At 37.8% G+C, this 22,787-nt stretch overlaps 1 protein-coding gene across 2 annotated transcripts; it reads left to right on the top strand.

Annotated features, from left to right (window-relative positions):
* The first annotated feature begins 7,755 nt into the window (after nucleotides 1-7,755).
* rbm11 (RNA binding motif protein 11) lies at nucleotides 7,756-18,761 on the top strand. 2 transcript variants are annotated; one of them, XM_022676375.2, is made up of 6 exons: nucleotides 7,756-7,983; nucleotides 15,509-15,671; nucleotides 16,443-16,506; nucleotides 16,763-16,802; nucleotides 17,447-17,623; nucleotides 18,406-18,761. In XM_022676375.2, the coding sequence occupies exons 1-6, from the start codon at nucleotides 7,888-7,890 to the stop codon at nucleotides 18,637-18,639; spliced, it is 774 nt and encodes a 257-aa protein (XP_022532096.2). In that variant the 5' UTR covers nucleotides 7,756-7,887; the 3' UTR covers nucleotides 18,640-18,761. The 2 variants fall into 2 exon arrangements, with proteins under 2 accessions (XP_022532096.2, XP_007238375.2); XM_007238313.4 differs by having other exon boundaries at nucleotides 7,758-7,983; nucleotides 17,447-17,618; nucleotides 18,406-18,532.
* Nucleotides 18,762-22,787: the final 4,026 nt, after the last annotated feature.

Below are 22,787 nucleotides of genomic sequence, written 5' to 3'. Positions count from 1 at the left end.
AGCTGTAATGCAGGAACAAATGTATATTTAAAAATAGAAGAAGATGAAGAGACAAGAAGAAGATAAGCAGACAAAACATGACATTTTGAATCAAAGTAAATGTAAGAAACACTGTGTGGTAGTGTGAGGACAAGTGGTCAGGAGGTTACCGGAGAGAGGTGATGCAGAGACGTAAAAACAGTCTGGAACCAGGTAGTATCCCTTTCAAAGTGTTTATTGTGACAAACGAAGCACCCAAAACCAAAAACAAAACGAAACAAAACGAAATGTACAATATTTACACACTATTTACACACTGTCCACTGGTAGGAGTTAAATGTGGATTGGCAGCTACCACCAAAATGCTAAATGAACAGCTCGACAAACTCCTGTCGGCATACCAGCTTAACCAGTGTGTGACCCCCCAATAGTGTACCCGCCTGCCCTTAAATACTTTTAGCCCACCTCCGGCTAAACCAACAAGCAATTAACTAGTGGGCAGGTGGGTAAGACAACTATACATAATAGGTATTATACAATATTAACATATTTACAGATAATAAAGACATGCATGTATACATTTGGACGTCCAGGTAAGTATTGATAATTATTTTACAATGTTAATGCATTATTTTGGATGTTTTCTTTTACACAGGTACCCCCAGACTCCCCTGCCCCAGAACACCCCTTGGTCTCTACCCAGACCACAAGGACCCGGGTGGCTCGCGCGCTGCCATTTTCAAAGGATTCAGGTAAGTACTGTGTTTGTTATATGAATGTCTGTGTAGATAAAATGTACATGGGGTTATTGGTAGATGGTGATGTGTTCAGGGGCCTGACATCATCACACACTGTCATATCACTTTCTGATTTGGGGACATCCATTAATTTTTCTACAAGACAATGCAAAATCACATGCTGCAAACATTACAAAAGCATCTTTTTTATTGACTCTCACTAGTGGAGTCTTGACTTAAGAAATCAAAAGCAGTTGAGCTCGGTGGCTTTGCGTTTATAATCTCTGTATAAAGATAATTTTACTTCTGTGTGTGTGTGTGTGTGTGTGTGTGTGAGAGCAGCTGTTCTCTGTGATTTTAATATGTGGAATGAGAAGAATGAGACCTTGTTATCTTCTGATGTGAATCTACAGTATGAGCATCTGCAGAGCTGTTTTATAGCAGCGTCCACTCTGTGGCTATTCCCACGTGAACGCATGCAAGGACACACTGTAGTGCACCATATGTGTGTGCATATGTGTGAGTGTGTGCCTCTGACAGGCTCCTTCCCCAGTTCCCATGGTCCTCAGGACTGGAGAGCTTTCACCCTGTGTCGTTCTTGAGGGATAGTCAGTGGGGTCACTGGGGTTAAAGTTCAAGGCCTAGCCTGTGAGCGATCGGAGTGGTCAGTTGAGGAGAACGAGACCCTCTGAGCTCAGACTGGTGTTCTCAGGTGGCTGCAGTGTTGGCTGAAGCTGGCGGGGGGGGGGGGGGGGGTGTAGTCTCAGTGTGAATGAACACATTCATCCCTTCATGCTCTCAATTCACACAATAGTACAGAATAATATCCTACTGATTCCATAGAAGAAGCTTTTTTGTAATAGATGTTATTAAAGAATCTTTTAAAAGGTTAATATTAAGATTTACAATTATTTTTTTTTTCGGCATTATATTGAGAAAAACAACTCAATAACTATTTGAGAGTTTGTCATTCTAAAAATATAGATGGTGAAATATAGATGGTTCTTTTACAGAACCTTTAAAAAGGTTCTATTATTGTCATTGAGTCATGGAACTCTTTTCAATACACTATCTAGAACCATTTTGGGTAACACTTTACTTGGATGGTCCATATGGCCTTGTTGATGCTCAACTGACATTCAACTAACACTGAATTGAATGTCCATTAAATTTAACTTAACCCTATGTTGAATGTAAATGATTCAAAATAGAACCTAACCCTACATCTAACCCTAACCTTAACCCTTAATCAACCATAAAATCTAACCCTACACCTAACCCTAACCTTAACCTAAACTTAAAATCTAACCCTAAACCCAATCCTAAAATATTAAGATTAGCGTTTGAATTAGAGATGAATGTAGGGTAATATTCAATAGAGTTTCATTTACTTTCACCTTTTAGTTCATTTGCATTTAATAGACATGTAGTTGAATGTTAGTTGAATGTCAGTTGAGCATCAAAGAGGTCGTCAAATGGACCATCCAAGTAAAGTGTTACCCCATTTTGTTTTGTTAACCAGCAAGATGTTGGTGCAAGCAATGCAAAAAAAAAAAAAGTAATATTTTATTTAAAAAAAATATGATAACCATTGCATTATTTTTGTTTAATGTAGAGTTAGGCCCAAAAATATTTGAACAGTGCACAATCTTCTTGCATACCGCCATACTGGATTTGAAATGAAACAAATGAGATACAATTAAAGTGTAGACTTTTAGGTTCCGTGTAAGGGGTTGAACAAAAATATCCTATGAAACATTTAGGAAATGCAACAATTTACCTGAAAAGCCTCCTCATTTCAAGGGCTCAAAAGTAGATGTATAAATTATCTCAAAAGCAAATCTTTGGGCTCCATGTGCTATTTCCTCAATAATCCATCATCAGTTAAGCAGGTAAAAGATCTGGAGCTGATTCCTGGTGTGGCATTTGCCTTTAGAAGCTGTTTCTGTGAACCCAAATCATGCGATCAAAGGCAATCTCAATGGAAGTGAAACAGACCAAAATTAGACTGAAAAAAAGAAGAAATGCATCAGAGAGATAGCAGAAATGTTAGGTGTGGCCAAAGGTGTGGCCAAATCAACAGTTTGGTACATTCTGGGAAAAAGGAGCACTCTGGAACTTAAGTGTGGTAGCATGCAAAGCCCAAATCTATATTTTGACACTGTCCTAATCATTTTGGGCCTAACTGTAGCATTAATGTATTATGAGTATATATTTCTTCATAACAAGCAAAAAAAAAGTACTAGTAGTACACCTCGGTAACTAGCTAGCTGAATTTCCCATTCCACTTTATATGGTGCAGAATTTACATTCTGTCTCCTGCGGATGCTGCATGAGAAATGGAAAAGTTCAAAGAAGAAATAAGCTTGCTAAAGCTCCCTATCAGTGAGGAATTGGGGGGGAGGTTAAAAAAATAATTGCAGCTAAATCCAGCAACAAGTTTACTAAACTTTAGTTTACATCTACAGTGCACCGCTTGTAGCTCCTTATGAAACAGTGTTCTTTATATTTATTTATTTTGAAGACATATTGAGTTCTTAAAGGGTTGTCTCTTTTCACCCACTCACCCGTCTAACTCAGTTCCAAGAGCATGGGTTACACTGGAAGACAAAAGGTAGGCCACAAATGAGAAATGGGAGAATAGGATTGGGCTTTTATATCTGTGAATGTAAAAGACTCTACGACTCTACGCTCTCTGTTACCAGAACAAACACAGCTTGCAGACTGATGAGGACAATTAGGCAGCTAGCATTAGAGGTGTTAATATAGATGAGCTGCAACCACTGTTTACTTTCTAAACAACAGCTTTTAACTACAGCAAACAAGACCCCTCCTCTCACTTGCCTCTGAGCTTTTATATAAAAGATTATTTGAAGTAGATGTAACATTACTAGAATGTTCATTCAGTCAAGTTTCTGGATGTTTTAAGAACTTTTAGAGTTTTAAAATATGCAGCAATGTAAATACTTAAATTTTTCGTTTTGGTTATGGTTACGGGGGCGAGTAACACAAAAGTAATGCAATAATTACTTTTACTTTAAAAATTAATTAGTTATAGTTACTTCTCCAAAAACGTAACTGAGTTACTAACTGAGTTACTTTTATAGTGGAGTAACTCAGTTAGTAACTCAGTTACGTTTTTGGAGAATTAACTATAACTAATATATTTTTCAAAGTAACATGCCCAACATTGCTGACAATGAAATGTCATACATTTTTAGAATGTTCCTGGAACATCTCTACAGACAAGGCTAAGCATTTCCTTCGTGTCTTTTACTGTGATTCTAGATATATTTGCTGAAAACATAAACTGGGTCATTATCAGAATACTGTGTCTATTGATGTCTTATAACATTAAAATGGATGCCCTAAAATTTTTAACCTTTTGGGTCTATTTATCATTTTTAAGACTTTAGACTGCATAGGAATCATGTTTTCCAGCCTAATCACTCTTAATTTTTATTTTTTTAGATTTTAATGACAGGGTGGACAATTTTAGCATCTCGGACTTGGAATTAAATGAAAACATGGTTGACTTAATGAATGCTAATGATTACCATGTTCTGTTTCAAAAATACTGTACATTCTTAATCTTCTAAGACTATTTCAATTATTGTGAAATTTTACGTTAACAGCTTAAGCTTTACCCCAGCTCAGTATAAAAAGATTATGAGAAATATGAAGTAAAAATAAATAGTATAAGTATTAAGTGAAAATTCAGCAAATATGTCTTCAATAAAAAGTTGTGATGTCACCAAACTTTCTTTAACCACTTAAAAGAATCAAAGAAACCTGTGTACTGTTATACTGTATAGATACAAAAAAGTTATTTTAAAGTGAAGGGTAATATTCTTTCTAATGGGGGAAGGTAGCCCATTTCCAGAATAATATTGTATTTACTTACCTTTATTTCTGCTGCACTGAGGGTCAGGGGGCAAAAAAGGAGATTAGTAGCAGGCTACAGGCTGATAATATTCATCTCTGAATGGCGAAAGAGCTAACACTTACCTCGGATTGGGGGTAATGCTAATGCTACTCTAGCAGTGCTAGCCAGGGTTAGCAGCAGGCTACAGGCCGATAATACTCATCTCTAAATGGCGAAAGAGCTAACGTTTAGCGGGATAAACAGGTAATGCTAATGATGCTTCAGCAGTGCTAGTTCGGTTAGCAGCAGGCTACAGGCTGATAATACTCACCTCTTAACAGCAAAAGATCCAATCCAGCAGTGCTAGCCGGGGTTAGCAACATGCTACAGGCTGATAATACTCACCTCTGAGCGGCGAAAGAGCTAGCGCTGAGCGCGGTTAGTGGCTCCAGTCTGGAGTCTCTGTGCTGGAGAACTAAACTTCAGCGGAGTGGCTTTACTGCTCCTTATAACCTTACTGATAAAATTAATTAATAATGTCAGATTTTAAGACACACTGACAATTTTTGGGAAAATTAAAGGATCTTAACTACACCAAAAAATATGGTGTGCTAATAACTTATGTAGATGCGAAATCTAGCATCATGTGAACCCACCTTCAGTGCATCTGCTTTTTAGCTCTGTTTACTGTATGAGGGAACTACAGCATAATGTGAAGTACAAAACATTAGCCAAAGCATTCAACTATAGAGCTTTACCACCATCTAGTGGGTGTTCTACTTCTACAATTTCTAAATCTTACTGAATACCACAGTGTATATTATTATGTCCAGTAGGGATTTCTAAATTACTACTGAATTGCAAAGAATAGTTATAATTTCATAACATCAAGAAAAACCTCTGGGGAAAAAACACAGAAACAGCAGCTCAAAATTTCTTAAAGCAGCATTATATATTTTCCACGGGTAGATGTCTCACTAGAGCACCAGCATCTTACAACAAAACAAATGCTTCATATTAAGGTTAATGCAAATTAACAATGTGACAAAATTAAAAGAGCCTTGTGCAATAGCAGTACATTTAGGGAAATAACACAGCAACAGAGTTCAAAATGTAGATTACCTTTTATTTGTGCTTAAGTGTTTACACTCAAACTCATTAGGAACACACACACACACAGCTGAGTCCACGCTTCCTCTTTTCAAGCTGTTGAAGGTGGAATATGGAGCTGCATTAGCATGTATGTTCTCCATTAAAACTCAGTAACTCAGCACATTACAATATTCTAGATTGAAAAGAAGCATTAAAACTACCCTAGCATAGAGTAAAAAACAGGATCTAGTCTGCTAGGTGTAAATTACACTGCACCAATATTATTGTCTCCTTCCCAAAAAATACAGTACCAGCATTTACAAAAATGTAATCATGATTTTATCCATCATTTAGTCAGAGAATATAGTTGTGATTATAACAAAACGTTTTAAAGGATTGCCACAAATATGTGTTTCTAACAGACAAATGTTTCTAACACTGATTCTTTTATTAACTTTTCTACATATATATCAGTGCTAACAGCCGGACTCAGAAAGGCTGGAGTGAATGAACAGAGAAGGGACGTGGTTAAATATGAACCATTTGTTTTGTTGTTTCTACTGGTGGGAAACACGTAATGCCGCTTTAAGATTTTGAGGTGCTGCTTTTGTTCTTTCACTTTTACTGGAGGATCGGATTAGAATAATTCACACATCCCCAAATGTTGACAGGCCGTGTGTGTGTGTGTGTGTGTGTGTGTGAGTGTGTGAGTGTGTGTGTGTGTGTGTGTGTGTGTGTGTGTGTGTGTGTGTGTGTGTTTGTGTGTGTGTGCGTGTTTGTGTGCGTGTGTGTGTTTGTGTGCGTGTGGGGGTGCGTGTGTGTGTGCTTGCAGATATTCCTGCTTCACAGTCTGTCTGTGTGATGAATATTCAGGGATGGATGAGGAGGTGGTAAGTCAATGTAAGTCAAACTCTGACAGAGGAGCATCAGCATGGCAGACAGTAAACACAGAGTCAGGGTGAGAGAAACTCATACAGCGTACATAATTTGTTTCACATCTCTACAGTCCAGCAAAACTCATCTCAGGACAACATGAGCACAGCTAACTCAATTACAAGAGTAGAACTGTGCTACAGTAAAATTATGGGTGCTTTATCACAATCTAATCAAATTAAAGGACTAGACAATGTGTTAAACTTAAATTATTGGTAATGTATCACAATCTATATCAATTTAAATGGCACAGAATTGATATATTAGCGACAGTATACTTAGTGTCACAATCAAACTCAATTACAAGAGTAGAAACTGTACTGTAGTGAACGTATGGGTATTGTGTCCCAATATACATCAATTAAAACATCAGAAACAGCACTACAGTGAAATTATGGGCTTTTAATATCATTTTGAAACTATAGTAAGGCTGTAGTGCCATCCAGTGGCAAACAGAGCAATTACAGAGCAAACTGTCAAAAGTGTGCAATGTAATAAATATAAGTTGGATTTCACTTATTAGAGCTGTCAGCTATCTGCTATAAAAATATACATTCAAATATATATTCTGTTTGTTTTTTGTCTTATCATATATCATCTTTTGAAAATGTAGCAATACAAGGTTCTAGAGGTGATTAGATGGGGGACAAAACAACTTTTATTTTTGTTATTGTATGTATTGTGTGGGTTAATGTGTAGTCTTCTCTTCCCTGCTAGAACTGAGACTTAGTCCAGTGTTAGGCTGAACTAAATGTGTTGCCATGTGGGTTAGCCAGACCTCTTCCTATAACAATTCTCTCTACTTTTACAGTTATATTTATTTTATTTAGATATTGATAGTTTGCAAAAAAAAAAAGCTCCCTTTCTATTATTACAAAGTGTTTGTATGTAATTTAAACAGCTATGCTGGGACAAGGCATGTTATGTCGATACTGACCCAAGAATGTTTTCGTCTGTAATTCCATCTTAAACCATCTGGAACAGCTACTCTATATATGCAGGGGTCGTGACTAAAATATAAACCATATATTTATTTAATTCATTTTTTCTTCTTAAAAGCTTAACAATAATTTCGTTTTCCATCATAAAATGCTTTATTATGAAGAGTTGAACTGCAGCACAGTAATAAATGCGCCCTCTGTCGCCTCCCTGCGGAACTGCGCTGTCGTGATTCAGTCATTTCAGCAGGACAAAGCTGGGAGCTGACATCTTTACTAAAGCAGCTCAATGCTGTGTTTGAAGCTAATATCTGAGCTCAGGCTGGCGCTGGAAGTGTAGAAGATGCTGGAGAGCCAGACTGAGGTGGAGAAGGCGGTGTTTGTTAGTAATCTGCACAGCAGTGTGAAGGAGGAGATACTGTATGAGCTCTTTCTGCAGGTAGGATGGATGAATGGAGGGATGAGTGGATGTTCTGCTGGGCTGGGCTTAAATCTGTTGAGTCATTTGCTGCTGCTTTTATTTATAACAGTGCTAACAGGGCTCTGGTCTTTATTTACACACTCTAGAGAGTGGTTGGTTGTGAGAGGCTGAAATATTAGATTTATTAAAATAATATAGCATGCAGAAAACTTTATTTGGACCTCCAGTCCATTAGCAGAGTTAATTTAGATAAGTTTAAGAGAGTTGCACTAGAAAAGTTCTGAACCTATTGAACCCATAAGCAGCGCTCACTCACTTTACCCCAGTAAGTCATTTTTTCATTTTATAATTTGTCTTATCTTTTGCCACCAGCTACTGTCCCAGGTTATTAACTTCACATTTTTATAGTAGTGTTAATTCAATTCAACATGTATTCATAAACATTAATATTAGGTGAAGCATTACACCAACTTTTTAACTTCTAACCCCAAAGCGAGCTAAACTAGTGAAGCATACAGATAAAAAGACATACAGAAGAAACAGAGAACAAACAGAACCAAGACAGTAGCCATCTAAAATATAGAGGTGGGCCGAAATATCAACGTTGCAATATATCATCATCATAGTTTTTGTTTGCGGTAGGCTACATTATTGATACATGGTGTCAAATATATATATTTTTTTTATTGCAACTTATTGAAATTTTATTGAAACACAAAAATGAGTTTAAATCAATGGACTTAATGTAGCAAGGCCATTGTTGGCCAATTCTTGGAATGTCACCAGTTTCATTTTTCAGCATGCAATAAATACTTTAGCAAATATCTATTTCAAATATTGGCCAAATCGCAGATGCCTATGTTTTGTTTGTTAAAACAAACAAACAAACAAAAACGGCCGATATTCTGCATCCCTGCAATAAATTAGATTAAAAACAATTAGTAAAATAGTTGCCAACAACTTATAGTTGATTAGTTGGGTCTACAGTGAGTTGTGAGTGCCGCCATGCACCTTGCCTCCCCAGCACACACCACCCGCTGACAGGTGGCAGCCTCATGACTCAACAAAGTTAACTTGACTAACTAGTTTTGGTTAGCACTAGCAAACCCAATTCCTCAAAAGTATAAAAGCACTTTACATTAACGCCTTTTAAGAACAGTGGTAGAACAGCAGGGCACGGCAACACAATATCATTGCATTAGCAGCTGAAGAGGATTCATGTTAGCATTAACTCTCTCATTTTTTCTCTCACTTAGTGTTTTTAGAGCCTTCTAGACTAGTTAAACAAGATATTTCTTATTCTTAGTAAATTTATATCTTACTCGTGTTTAGCAAACAACTTCGCGTTTTCCCTTCCACTTTAAAATTCCACCTTAAAAGTGGCCTTAAAACCTTAAAAGTCGGCCAGTAATGTAGGTCCAAATTAAGTCGCAGTCACATGAGTTTAATGAGTTTTCCTTTCCACCTTAAACATGGCAGCAGTTAGCTACATTCAGAGCAAAAGATAATAAGTCCATTTTTTTTTAAATAATGAATTTTTAATTGATGTTGCATGGAAGTGTTTGAGTCACAACCAAGTTTACACTTACATTACATAAATATCTATTTTTTTTATAGTTTTTTCCAGATTAATAATTAATTAATAAAAAAAAATCTACAGAAAATAAATCCAAAATTTCTGGTATTTTATTATTATGCTTCTGGATTCTTGTCGAGCCAGTATCAGATGGTAGTGGTTGCTGTGTTCTGCTCACACAACTTATAATGTGATTTATTGTGTGTGATTGTGCTTAGGTAAGTGTGTTGTTGCCATAGTTAAAGGAAGTGATTAAGGAGGGATTCTATGTGTTCATAGGTTATTTTTTGGTAGGTCTGTTACTTGGCAGTTGAGGCAATGGACCATGAACATAGTGTTAGGCTGTGCTTCTGGATTCTTGTCGAGCCAGTATCAGATTGTGGTGGTTTTGCTATTGTTGTTAGTTGAGTGAGTAGTAGATCCTGGCTGAGCCCTATGCATAACCCCAGCTGTTAGGTGCAGGATTTGTCAATTTCCTGTATTATATTACTTGATATCTAGTTAAGCTAGTGACTGCTGTGAAGAGAACAGTTGACAACAGAGGAAAGACCCTGTGACAGCATGGAAAGACAGCTGACAAGAGGGAATAGACCCTAACGGTGCTGCCATGGGCTGGCAATCCATGGTAGCAGCCACCATGGTTAACCATGTGTGTGCAACCAAGCAAGCTACATTGAAAAAGAAAAAAGCAATACCCCAGGAGTCAGCGAGAGCAGGGGTGGAAGATGACTCACAGGCGGATAACATGGTTACGGACTCTGGAACGGACATGACTACGAGAAGTGGGTTAAGCATAGAGGCAGGTGGGATGGTAAGTGGAAAGGAGTTGCTGACCTGTGTGTGTGGGTGGAGCAAGGTCACATCAGTGAGAGGGCTGAGGATACACCAAGGAAAGATGAGGTGCTTGAGTGAAGGAGTGCAGGGGCCCCGCATTGAACAATACTTTGAACAGAATTGTTTGAGTCAGTCGGCTGAAGTCCAGCGGCAGGTTACGTGCCACAGTCCGCAGGATATCAATACCTTTGATACTAGGGAGGCTAACTTAAGCACAGAAGGAGTGGAGGATGAAGGAGGTGTTGATAGGTCAAAGGCTAAGGGAAAGCAGATGGGTAGGGAGAAAGGAATCGGTCAAAGATCCAAAGTTAAATGGCCAGGCACAGGAGACAAGATGGCATGGAGGAGTATTAATGATGATTTGAAAGGTATGCTTGAGGGTTTGAAGGGAACAGCAGAGAGTAAATTGAACAGGCTAGGTAAAGTCATTTATGATTATGGAATGGCAAGATTTGGTGTTGTGCAGAGGAACGTAAAGTGTCAAGATGTAGTTAAATCAAGGCGGCAGGTAGAAATAGAAAAACTGGTTAAGGAATCAAGGTTACTCAGAAAGAAGTGGAAGAAGGGGAATGAGGCAGAAAGGGAGGGCATTGAGTTATTGCAGGAGGAGTTGAGAAGTAAGTTGGTAAAATTGCGGAGAGCAGAGGCTATGAGGAAAAGGAGGAAGAAGAAGGAGCGTGCTAGGATAGAGTTCTTTAGAGATCCATTTAGGTTTGTTAAGAGTCTGTTTAGTAAGGAGAAATCAGGAAATCTAAAGGTCGGAAAGAGGGAGTTGGAGGAGCACTTTAAGAGTGTTTACACAGAGAAGGAAAGGTCTAGCGACCTGGACCTACCAGCAGACATGCCGCCGTTAGGTGATATAGAGTGGAAAATGGATGTTAACCCCCCTAGGTGGAGTGAGGTTCAGGAGGTGGTGAAGGCTGCAAAGGCAGGTTCTGCCCCAGGGCCAAATGGGGTTCCATATAGATTATATAAAAGTGCACCAGATGTTTTGAAGTTTCTATGGAAACTAATGGCTATAGTGTGGAAGAAGGGGATTATTCCAAAGGAGTGGCGCAGAGCAGGTGGTGTTCTTATCCCAAAAGAAAAGGATTCTGTGGCTATTGATCAGTTCCGTCCCATAAGCTTGTTGAATGTGGAGGGTAAGATCTTCTTTAGTGTGGTTGCACGTAGACTAGCAACGTACCTGAAAAGAAATAATTTAATTGATACGTCTGTACAAAAGGCAGGAATTGCAGGTTTTTCTGGTTGCATAGAGCATAATAGTATGATTTGGCATCAGATTCAAACAGCAAGAGCCGAGAAAAAGGATCTACATGTGGTGTTTTTAGATCTGGCTAATGCTTTTGGTTCGGTACCGCATGCATTGTTGTGGAAGGCATTCAATTTTTTTAGGGTTCCAGAAGAGATTTCAAGGTTAGTTAAAGCCTATTTTGAAGACATACAGTTTTGCTTTAGTGTAGGGGAGTGTGTCACATCTTGGCAACGACTGGAAATAGGTATAATGGCAGGTTGTACAATTTCACCGCTAGCGTTTACGATGGCAATGGAGGTGATTATTAGGGCTTCTAAGTGGGTCGTAGGCGGGGAGAGGCTGCATGATGGCACCCGGCTCCCACCAGTTAGGGCGTTTATGGACGATATGACAACATTAACGACCACGGTGCCATGTACCCGGCGACTGCTAGGGAAGTTAAATGATAATCTTAGGCTGGCTAGGATGAAAGTTAAACCGAGCAAGTCTAGGAGTGTATCAGTCGTTAAAGGGAAATTGATACAAGAAAGGTTTATGATGGAGGGAGAAGTCATACCATCTATATTGGAAAAGCCAGTTAAGAGTTTAGGTAGGTGGTATACTGCAGCACTGAATGATAAAGAGCAGGTGGAAGGGTTGAGGACAGAAATGGTGGAGGCCATTAATAGAATTGATAAGTCTTTTCTGCCAGGTAAATTAAAATTGTGGTGTCTGCAGTTTGGTTTGTTGCCTCGTCTAAGGTGGCCACTTACAGTTTATGATATTCCGATTTCTGAGGTTGAGAGGTTAGAAAGGGTTATGAGCAAGGCTATAAGGACATGGTTGGGGGTGCCGCGTTGCCTTAGTAGTGTGGCGTGGTGTGGGAGAGGGATGCTGGAACTGCCGTTGACGAGCTTGGTTGAGGAGTTCAAATGTGCTAAGGTAGGACGTGAAATGCAGTTGTTAGGGTCAAAAGACGGGCTGGTTAAAGCAACAGCACCAGTGACTAGGTCTGGGAGAAAGTGGAATGCTCGAGAAGCTACTCAAGCCGCAAGGAGGGCACTGGAGCACAGGGATGTTGTGGGGCAGGTGCAAAATGGGAGGGCAGGATTAGGTTTAGGTGATTCTTGGAAAGCATTCGGCAAGGCCACATCACCTGAGAAAAGGCGTATGGTTACAGGGTTTATTCGTGAGCAGGAGGAGGAAGCAAGGAGGGCAAAAGCAGCAGGGCAGAGTAAACAGGGGCAGTGGATGAGATGGGAAAGTGTAGAGAAGCGGAGAATCACCTGGCGAGAGTTATGGGGATTGGATACAGGCCGTATAAAGTTTCTTTTGGGAGCTACATATGATGTTCTGCCAACGCCACAAAACCTTGCTCAGTGGGTGGGTGAGGATCCAAGTTGTAAGCTATGTGCAGGAAGTGGCACGCTGAAGCACATTTTGTCGGCATGTAAGGTGAGTCTATCCCAGGGGCGCTACACATGGAGGCATAATCAGGTACTTAGATCTCTTGCAGGTGCACTTGATAAGAAACGGTTAGAAGTTAATAACATGCCCGTGGTAGGTTGCAGTAGGGTAATAACGTTTGTGCGTGAGGGGCAGCATAGTGGAGAAACAGCACAGTGCTTGAAAACTGCTGGTAAGTGGGCCAATGCACGAGATTGGAAGTTATTAGTGGATGTAGGTAGTAAACTGCAGATCCCACAGTGCATTCTGGTTACAACCTTGAGGCCGGATGTAGTGTTGTACTCTGAAAGTAAGCGGATAGTGTATTTTATAGAGCTGACTGTTCCGTTTGAAGACGAGGTAGATGGAGCTTATGAAAGGAAAAGGCTGAAGTATACAGACTTGGTGGCTGAGGTGAGAGAGCGTGGGTGGCAAGCGTATATTAGACCGGTAGAGGTAGGTACTAGAGGCTTTGTTGCGAAGTCTGCCACAAGACTGCTGTCTGAATTCGGAATTAGAGGTCGTGTGCTAAGGACTGTAGTGAAGGAGTTGTCAGATGTAGCTGAAAGATCTAGTCAGTGGTTGTGGTTCAGAAGGGCTGAGGCTGTGTGGGGAAGGGAGTGAGTTTGTGCTTCTACAGCAAGCTTGGAGGGGGGTGGGTCTGGGACGCCAGACTTCACTGTTGAGCCTTCTGGAGGTGTCGTGGGCCTAATTCAGCGAAACACTGACGAAGGAAGGTGCCTACCTGATGACCCCTGAGAAGAGCTTGCACTGAAGTTTGTGTTGGAGTTGTTAGATGTAGCTGAAAGATCTAGTCAGTGGTTGTGGTTCAGAAGGGCTGAGGCTGTGTGGGGAAGGGAGTGAGTTTGTGCTTCTACAGCAAGCTTGGAGGGGGGTGGGTCTGGGACGCCAGACTTCACTGTTGAGCCTTCTGGAGGTGTCGTGGGCCTAATTCAGCGAAACACTGACGAAGGAAGGTGCCTGCCTGATGACCCCTGAGAAGAGCTTGCACTGAAGTTTGTGTTAAAGTTTGGATGAAGGGGATTGGTGTGGTCCTGCTCTTGTAATAATTTGTCTCATGAGTTTTGTAGACGTCTGAGTACTTGGCAGTTGAGGCACGGACCATGAACATAGTTCGCTATGCTTCTGGATTCTTGTCGAGCCAGTATCAGATGGTAGTGGTTGCTGTGTTCTGCTCACACAACTTATAATGTGATTTATTGTGTGTGATTGTGCTTAGGTAAGTGTGTTGTTGCCATAGTTAAAGGAAGTGATTAAGGAGGGATTCTATGTGTTCATAGGTTATTTTTTGGTAGGTCTGTTACTTGGCAGTTGAGGCAATGGACCATGAACATAGTGTTAGGCTGTGCTTCTGGATTCTTGTCGAGCCAGTATCAGATTGTGGTGGTTTTGCTATTGTTGTTAGTTGAGTGAGTAGTAGATCCTGGCTGAGCCCTATGCATAACCCCAGCTGTTAGGTGCAGGATTTGTCAATTTCCTGTATTATATTACTTTAGTTATGAGTATTTTATTATGAGTATTTCAACTGTCTTGTGATATATTAAATACTTCAGAATCACAGTTTCATGATATTGTCATTATCGTGGGGAATGTAATGTGATTGTATCATATCAGGAGATGCCCTGTGATTCTCAGCAATATTTTGGTTATAAAATATTAGTGTTTTTTATAGGTACTTTTGCCATTTGGGTTACTCTGTTGAAACCCCCCTTAAACCACACCCATTAATATAATCATAATTATAATATATAGAAACAGTATTCACATCAAGACTTATAATGTTGCCTAACATTGAATAGTATTGTATCTACACCAATTAGTCAAAACATCAGAACTTTTTATTTTGGCAGTTATTAATGTTTTCATTTATATTTACTGTATAAATAAACAAGAAAAACTTTGTGATAATAGGTAGAATATTAACATTAGATATAAAGAACAGAGGAACTTTTTATATACTTGTATTTTTAAATATAAAAAAAATAATGCAAATAAGTTTAAGTCAAAAATAAAAAAAGTCAGTAGGGTGGGAATGGGGGAATGAGTGGGTGAATATTTGAAGCGATTGTTTGGCATCTGATCTCTTGCAAATAACAGAGTGGACATCACTGCAGGAATCAAATCCTATTTGTCTGTATTCTAAGCACATACTTTAAGATTACTGAAATGCCTTCACATGGTCAGGGAAGAGTGTGTGATGATTTGGACTGCAGATTACAGCATGCTAATTGGTGAAAATAGCTACATTAGCCTTGTAACTTTTGTGTAAAGCTAAAGAAGCACCCAAATTATCTTATCTCATTAGCTACATTTGACTAATGTGGGTAAATTTAGACTTTTGCCGAACTGTCACTTTAAGTCCAATAAAATACAAATAATTTATGATGTAAATAGAGTCTGAGTAAAATGAGACATTTTATTTCTTTTATCAGGCGGGTCCAGTGCGAAAAGTGGTCATTCCAAGAGACCGAGAGGGACAGCAGAGGACTTTTGGGTTTGTGTACTATAAACATGCTGAAGCCGTCCCCTACTCCATTGAGCTCCTAGATGGAATATGGCTGTACGGTCGACCCATCAGTCTGAAATATCCTTACGGTAGGGAAATCACTGAATTTGAATCTGTGTTTTTAACAAGCTGAATTTTAAAAGATGTTGTAAAATAATCCAGTATGAAGTTCTAGTAATATTAATATCAAATATTATTTTTTAAACCAATAACAAGAGGTTTAGTCTGGTCACATTTATTTGATTTGTCAACATTACTACACAGCTCTACAGTTCATAGTTAAATTCACTAATTATTTTAATAATGTCCAGAAGCAGCATAGACTTATCTGGCCTCAGAGGCATCTGGGATGGACCATCACAAAGTTGAACTTTTATTTTGGTCAGGTGATAATTATAACAGCTCTGTTTTTTGGAAGAAAGGCTTGTGTTTTAGACCAAAGATGAAACGGAACATCCAGACTGTTACCAGCACCAAGTCCAAAAGTCAGGGTCTGTCATTGTATGGGGGTGTGTCAGTAAACTTTCAGTAATTTAGCATTAAGACAATGCTAAACCATATGCCGCACACATTACCAATGCATGACTGTGGAGGAAGAGGGTGTGGCTACTGGACTGGCCTGCATCCAGTCCTGACCTGTCACCAGAATGTGTGGAGAATTTTGAATAAAAAATTGTGCTAACAGCCCCACACTGTTACAAACCTCAAGGTGTGTCTGCTGGAAAAATGGGACACAATAACACCTTAAACATTTTATCACTTGGTATTTTCTTTGTGCTAAAACATCTTTGTAATGTAGTGAGACGTTACATTACAACATTACGTTTTAGTTTACTTTTGTTTTACCTGTATTTGTGTAGGACACTCTCGGCAGGGCTGCGGACCTGCATCCCCAAACCTGCAGAACGGACTGGCAGGAAACAAGTAAGTGTCCTATTTTATTAGGAATACAGTGTAGTCATTTTTACATCAGTAATGATCTGGGATGTGAAGTGATTCTAAACAGCTAATAATGGTCGAAATTTAGCTCAGCAGATCAGTGGCATCTTAATACTGTACATGGGAGATTCACAGCAAGATCAATGAATATAAGGATTTGTGTTATATTATTATTGTTACTGAAATACAGTAGCACTGCCTTGATATATTTGTTTTGTTATTATTTTCATGTTCTTTCCAGCACGCTCCCACCTCTGGATGGAAACACCTGGAGTGACATGGTAATGCTTCCTCAGACACAGCTTTTATAATCATATCTAGCAACCAGATTCCTCTCAAGCCTGGAACACCAACCAGACTCCTATCTAGCCTGGAACACCAACTAGATTCATATCTAGCCTGGAACACCAACCAGACTCCTATCTAGCCTGGAACACCAACTAGATTCATATCTAGCCTGGAACACCAACCATATTCCTATGTAGCCTGGAACACCAACCAGATTCCTATCTAGCCTGGAACACCAACTAGATTCATATCTACCCTGGAACACCAACCAGACTCCTATCTAGCCTGGAACACCAACTAGATTCATATCTAGCCTGGAACACCAACCATATTCCTATGTAGCCTGGAACACCAACCAGATTCCTATCTAGCCTGGAACACCAACTAGATTCATATCTACCCTGGAACACCAACCAGATTCATAATTCAATAATTATAGAGTACACAGTGTTACACATTTGTTAACTGTGGTTCAGACTCTCGTCTGTTTCTACAGGGGTAACTTTTTTACCCCTGTACCCCTGTTAATTTGGGGTGGTTTGTATCAGAGAACAGCATCTCCTGTGTTCAGATTTTACCACATTGCATTATGCACTCTGTATATTCAGGTGGTTAAGATTTGTATATTCTGTTTCAGATATCTGGTTTGCCCCTGGATCACTTCTGTCCAGCTCTGTTTCCAGCTCAGGGGCAGCACTGGCCCACTGCCTCTACCCCAACCACTGCTGCCCCAAAGTGGCCTTGGCTGGACTCTGGATATGCCTCTTGGATTGCTGGTTCAGAGGAGCCGTCTCCAGCCTGTGCCATGTGTAGGGTATCTGTGTAATGGAATATCTGATAAGTCTTGAATGTTAGGCTGCAACTAAAAATTAGTATAATTATTTTTTTCAATTAGTCAGTTGACAATTAGTCTAATGATTAATATATTGACTATTCTAAGGGGATTGTGTGTGTGCACACTTGTTCAAAGTAGTAGAATCATAAAAATGAGAAAAAAAAAAGTTAAATATTTTCTTTAATCACCTTTTCTTAAAAGACAATGCACACTTCAGGGCATTATTCTACAATAAAAACAGCATTGACTGGTAGCCTCTGTTTTATGTTATAGCAACAAGGGATGCACCAAATGTTTGCCAACAGAAAATATTTGTCCATATCTGATATGTCATCCAACACTAACTAAAATGACACCGCTCAGATGAGTAAATAAACTGTGCTTTTCTGGTTTGTCTGCTTGCATATGAAAAATGTTAAGTTAGTTATAAATGTACTTTTAAATTTGTAAAGTGGTAAATATAATAAAAACCTGTGAAAAACTAAAAAATATATATATTTTTGTGTGTCCCAACCTAAAACTACGCAGTACATTTCAGGACAGTATACTATAATAAAAAATACAAGCAGTTGTTTAATGTGGTGTGGTTTTCAGTGGGCTTAGTCACAATTGTGATTTTCATAATTGATTACATTTATTTTATGCTTATTTATTGTGACTTGTTGCTCCAGCCTTACTTGCATGTTTATAAGTATTTTGCTTAAATTTAAATTACTTCATGCACATGCTAACTTTCTTCCATCCATGATCTTGTTTGTCAGCAAAGACGGACACGGAGCACACTCCTGGGAGTGGAAAGCATCATAAACGCAGAACAAGCCACGACAGGAAGCACAAGCGCAGGAGAAGACAGAAGGTTTAAGTGTAACTGTGAGCGAGTGCGCTTATATAGCTGCTTTAGTGAAGTTAAAAAAGACTCCTGTCTTTACTTCACTGCACATATATCACTAAATTGCACTTTAAGCCAGTTCCTGAATTTTGTTTCTGTATGTTAGTTAAAAATAATGCCCATAACTTTAACATTAATTAAGTACAATGCTGTACCTTTATTTTCTAGCAGAATTAATATTTCCAGTAATGTTTCTGGCATGGTATGAATAAAGAAAGAGAAGCAGTGGTTTGTGTTTTTTTGTATCTAAAATTAGGTTGAACATGAGAGATCACACACATAATAACTGCAGCATCACTGGGCATCCAGCCGACATCAGCCAACAGATGCCTGGGCTAGTCTTAAGACACAAGCTATTGAAACGGGTAAAAATGGTAGCATAGGTAAAATACTATATGCAAAGTTAAACTAGACAAGTAATTAAAACTAAATAGGGCAATAGTAGACATAACATATTAGAGGAAGACATAAATAGGTAGCTTAATAAAGCTGTCACCATATCTGTGGTTCCTGTCCAAAGAGCATGGCAGTAGTTCCATGGGCAGTGTCATAAATGGACTGTGCTCTATGTGGCTGTGGTAAGGCAGCAGCATTAAATGTAGTTATTTTTAAAAAGAGAACCACTACCTGTCCCCCATGAGAATAAATAAAGACAGACTTATAAACTAAAAAAACAAACAAGCATTAGTTATCACTGACCATTTTTCTCTTTTGTTGACAGAGCTCACTGGTACTTGTTGTAGTGAGCTTTTGTTTTATATATTATTAAATGTATTTTTTAAACTATACAATGAAATAGATGTTAATATATATATATATATATTGCATATACAATGCAAACACAACAAAAAAAACTGACTGCCCCAGCCATCAACACCAGAACATCCTTAAAAAATAAAAGACTCAATTAAAGTCTTGCCCTCTGTACAGATAATGTGGAAGATTGAGTTAATTACCATCCACAGGATGGTAAACAGAAGTATGGACATATTGCCATCTTCCTGTGCTGTGCATAGCACTGATCTTTTTGTCTTGTGTTCATACCTGCTGTTTCAGTAAAAATCTCCTTGGAAGTTAATTTAACATAACAAAAATGCCATGTTTAGGGTAGTTTGAGCTGTATAGTGAAAGTAGAAACAAAGTTACTTTTATAATCTTAGGAGAATGCAAAGCAATAAAACTGAAGAAACAGAAGCAAAGTGAGGAAATTGCTCCCTTAGACGAGCTAAGCGAGGATACCAGAGACTCTACTTTGGATATTTTTTTTTTATTTGTTAACAACGCTCCTAAATACGAACTGATTACAACTAGCTGAAACACTGTTTCTGTTTCATCCAGCCTCATAACGTTACCTGGATTTTACAGATATTATCCGATTTACAGCATGAGTGTTTACACTTGTGAACACTTCTGAAACTAGACTTTTAATCCCACAGACTACTTCAAGCTGCTGAAAGACCAAAAAAGGGTGTGACAGTTCTAACAGTAAAGGTAAGCTGCATTAATTAATGAAACTGTGCTTAGCACTACAGACTACTGTTTCTAAAATTATCTGTATACCTGTGGACGGGCCTGAAAAAAATATCTTGTGTTTGAGGACCATTGCTTGAAGAATGTCCTGCATGTATGTGTCTCCTATTTTAATTATATTTTTCTATTTATATTTTAAGAACTTCTGTCCAGCTCAGGGGCGGCACTGGCCCACTGCCTCTACCCCAACCTCTGCTGCCCCCAAGTGGCATTAGCTGGACTCTGGCTATGCCTCTTTGATTGCTGGTTCAGAGAAGCCGTCTCCAGACTGTGCAAGAACAAAATATTTTAAAAACTATGGTAAAACTGTGTCTCCTGCATCAGGCAATGTATTCATAACCGTTTGGTGTAATAACTTTATATGAGTTTTTAGGGGTTCTGACGTTTTGATTTTTTTTAGCACAGCAGGCTTTACTTGTATTACATTTTCTTCCCATTTAACTAATATATTACACATTTTAGCTGTAACAAAAAAATAAAAATCAATCCTTAAATGAAAAATGTAACCAAGTAAATAATCAGTTTGATGATCATGAAGTACAGCAGAAAGTGGACTGCATACAGTTTACCCATTTCTGATGCCCTGCCTGGGTGTCCATGTGCTATCCTACAACATAGGATTAATGTAATGTTAGCATTAACATTATTTACTTTAGAATATGAAAAATCAGCCCACATTAACACACCAGTATAAAGGAAAGCAAACTCCAATGAGGGAAAAAGTGCAGAACTCTTTCAGAGAAACAGAGAAAAGAGAAACTCACCCTGATGTCACCTGTCAACAACCGGTTACTGTGACTCTCTTTAACAAAGTATCTTATACTAATCATTATGTATTAGTATATCTGTATTTGGTTTATTTGATTAAAATTCATTTTATTGAAAGAGGAATTTTGTTTTGAATATATTGGGATACATCTGATTTGTTTTTTGTTTGTGCTGCTCAAATTTTGCTGTTTAGTTTTGAATTTTGCATGATTTCTCATGAAGTAGTACAAGTACTTGATACTTTCTTACTTTGAAATACGTACTTTTACTTCTACTGAGTAATTTTAATTTTAAAGTAACACTATTTCTTATTTTATTTCAGATTTTGGCTATTCTATCTCTACTGGAAAGACAGGCCAATGAACATTTATCAGAACATATACTATTATCTAATTAATTATCCATTAATATACTATTATCCTACCTCAGTCTATATGTAAAACCTTTTGTTAGCACTTAAAATTACTCTTGATCAGCTGATCATTATTGTTAATTTTTTTACTACCCCTCAAAAAATTATATCAATGTTGCAACATTCCAAATCTCATGACTCAAAGCTCTGTTCAGGTAAATTGGTATAATGTTTAAATGTGTTTATCTCAGGTTTGTGGGAAAGGTTTTGAGGCATTACAGATGATGAATGATGATGTAAAAAACTGTAAATTACTGAAATAGAAATAGAAGATACATTTCACTTTGGATTTCTTTATACTTGAATTTTTTCTGGGCAGTATTGTACAGTACATTCTTTAGTGTAAATTCAGGATATTTTATTTGTAGAATAGGGTTTCAAGTTTCCATTTTTTTTATTTAATATTTATGTAATTTCACTTATACGTAATATTTATTTACACTGACAAGGGTTAGTGAAAACCTTTATTCTGTCCCATGACTTTTGCCATGTCTCATAGAATCTAAAGTTAGTTGCACTGAGCTGTCGGATTTGTGTGTATGGTCTCCTGCACTGAATGTGGATGTATGGTAGGGGACAGTAATGAACAACATTGGCACAATTACATATGCCAAGTACAATGTGGATTTTTGACCCTGTCAAAAATTGCCTGCACGTACGTCACGGAGCAGTTTAAGCAGAACAGATTACACCCTCGATTCTTGCTGCCTCTGTTTATGAATAACTATTATTGAGTGTCATTTGATTAATGAGGTTTGTATTGTGAGCAATTATTTTAGATATATTATGGTCCTACAGATTTTATGATAAACTTTTCTTCCACTGTTCTTCTCACAAAAGGATTTTATTTTATTCTTTTATTTTACTGTTCTTCTTACTAAAGGGATTTATTTTATTCTTTTATTTAACTGTTCTTCTTACTAAAGGGATTTATTTTATTCTTTTATTTAACTGTTCTTCTTACTAAAGGGTTTATTTTAATCTTTTATTCCACTGTTCTTCTTACTAAAGGGTTTTATTTTAATTTTTTATTCCACTGTTCTTCTTACTAAAGGGTTTTATTTTATTCTTTTATTTTACTGTTCTTCTTACTAAAGGGTTTTATTTTATTCTTTTATTTTACTGTTCTTCTTACTAAAGGGATTTATTTTATTCTTTTATTTAACTGTTCTTCTTACTAAAGGGTTTTATTTTATTATTTTATTTTACTGTTCTTCTTACTAAAAGGGTTTTATTTTATTATTTTATTTTACTGTTCTTCTTACTAAAGGGTTTTATTTTATTATTTTATTTTACTGTTCTTCTTACTAAAGGGTTTTATTTTATTATTTTATTTTACTGTTCTTTTTACTAAAAGGGTTTTATTTTATTATTTTATTTTACTGTTCTTCTTACTAAAGGGTTTTATTTTATTATTTTATTTTACTGTTCTTCTTACTAAAAGGGATTTATTTTATTATTTTATTTTACTGTTCTTCTTACTAAGGGGTTTTATTTTATTCTTCCATCGTTTCAGTGATTATGATCTGATTTGTTGTGACTGT

This window comes from Astyanax mexicanus, chromosome 17 (genome assembly GCF_023375975.1).
Source record: "Astyanax mexicanus isolate ESR-SI-001 chromosome 17, AstMex3_surface, whole genome shotgun sequence".
In the NCBI taxonomy this organism is placed as follows: domain Eukaryota; kingdom Metazoa; phylum Chordata; class Actinopteri; order Characiformes; family Acestrorhamphidae; genus Astyanax; species Astyanax mexicanus.
The sequence above is the reverse complement of the archived record's forward strand: the minus strand, read 5'-3'. Positions and strand labels throughout refer to the sequence as shown.

What these genes read in the sequence shown, in the direction of transcription:
- rbm11 (XM_022676375.2), top strand. Translation starts at nt 7,888, where the DNA reads ATGCTGGAGAGCCAGACTGAGGTGGAGAAGGCGGTGTTTGTTAGTAAT. An exon ending in TGTATGAGCTCTTTCTGCAG is followed by an intron (nt 7,984 to 15,508) that starts GTAGGATGGATG and finishes TTCTTTTATCAG; the next exon opens with GCGGGTCCAGTGCGAAAAGT. An exon ending in GAAACACCTGGAGTGACATG is followed by an intron (nt 16,803 to 17,446) that starts GTAATGCTTCCT and finishes ATTCTGTTTCAG; the next exon opens with ATATCTGGTTTGCCCCTGGA.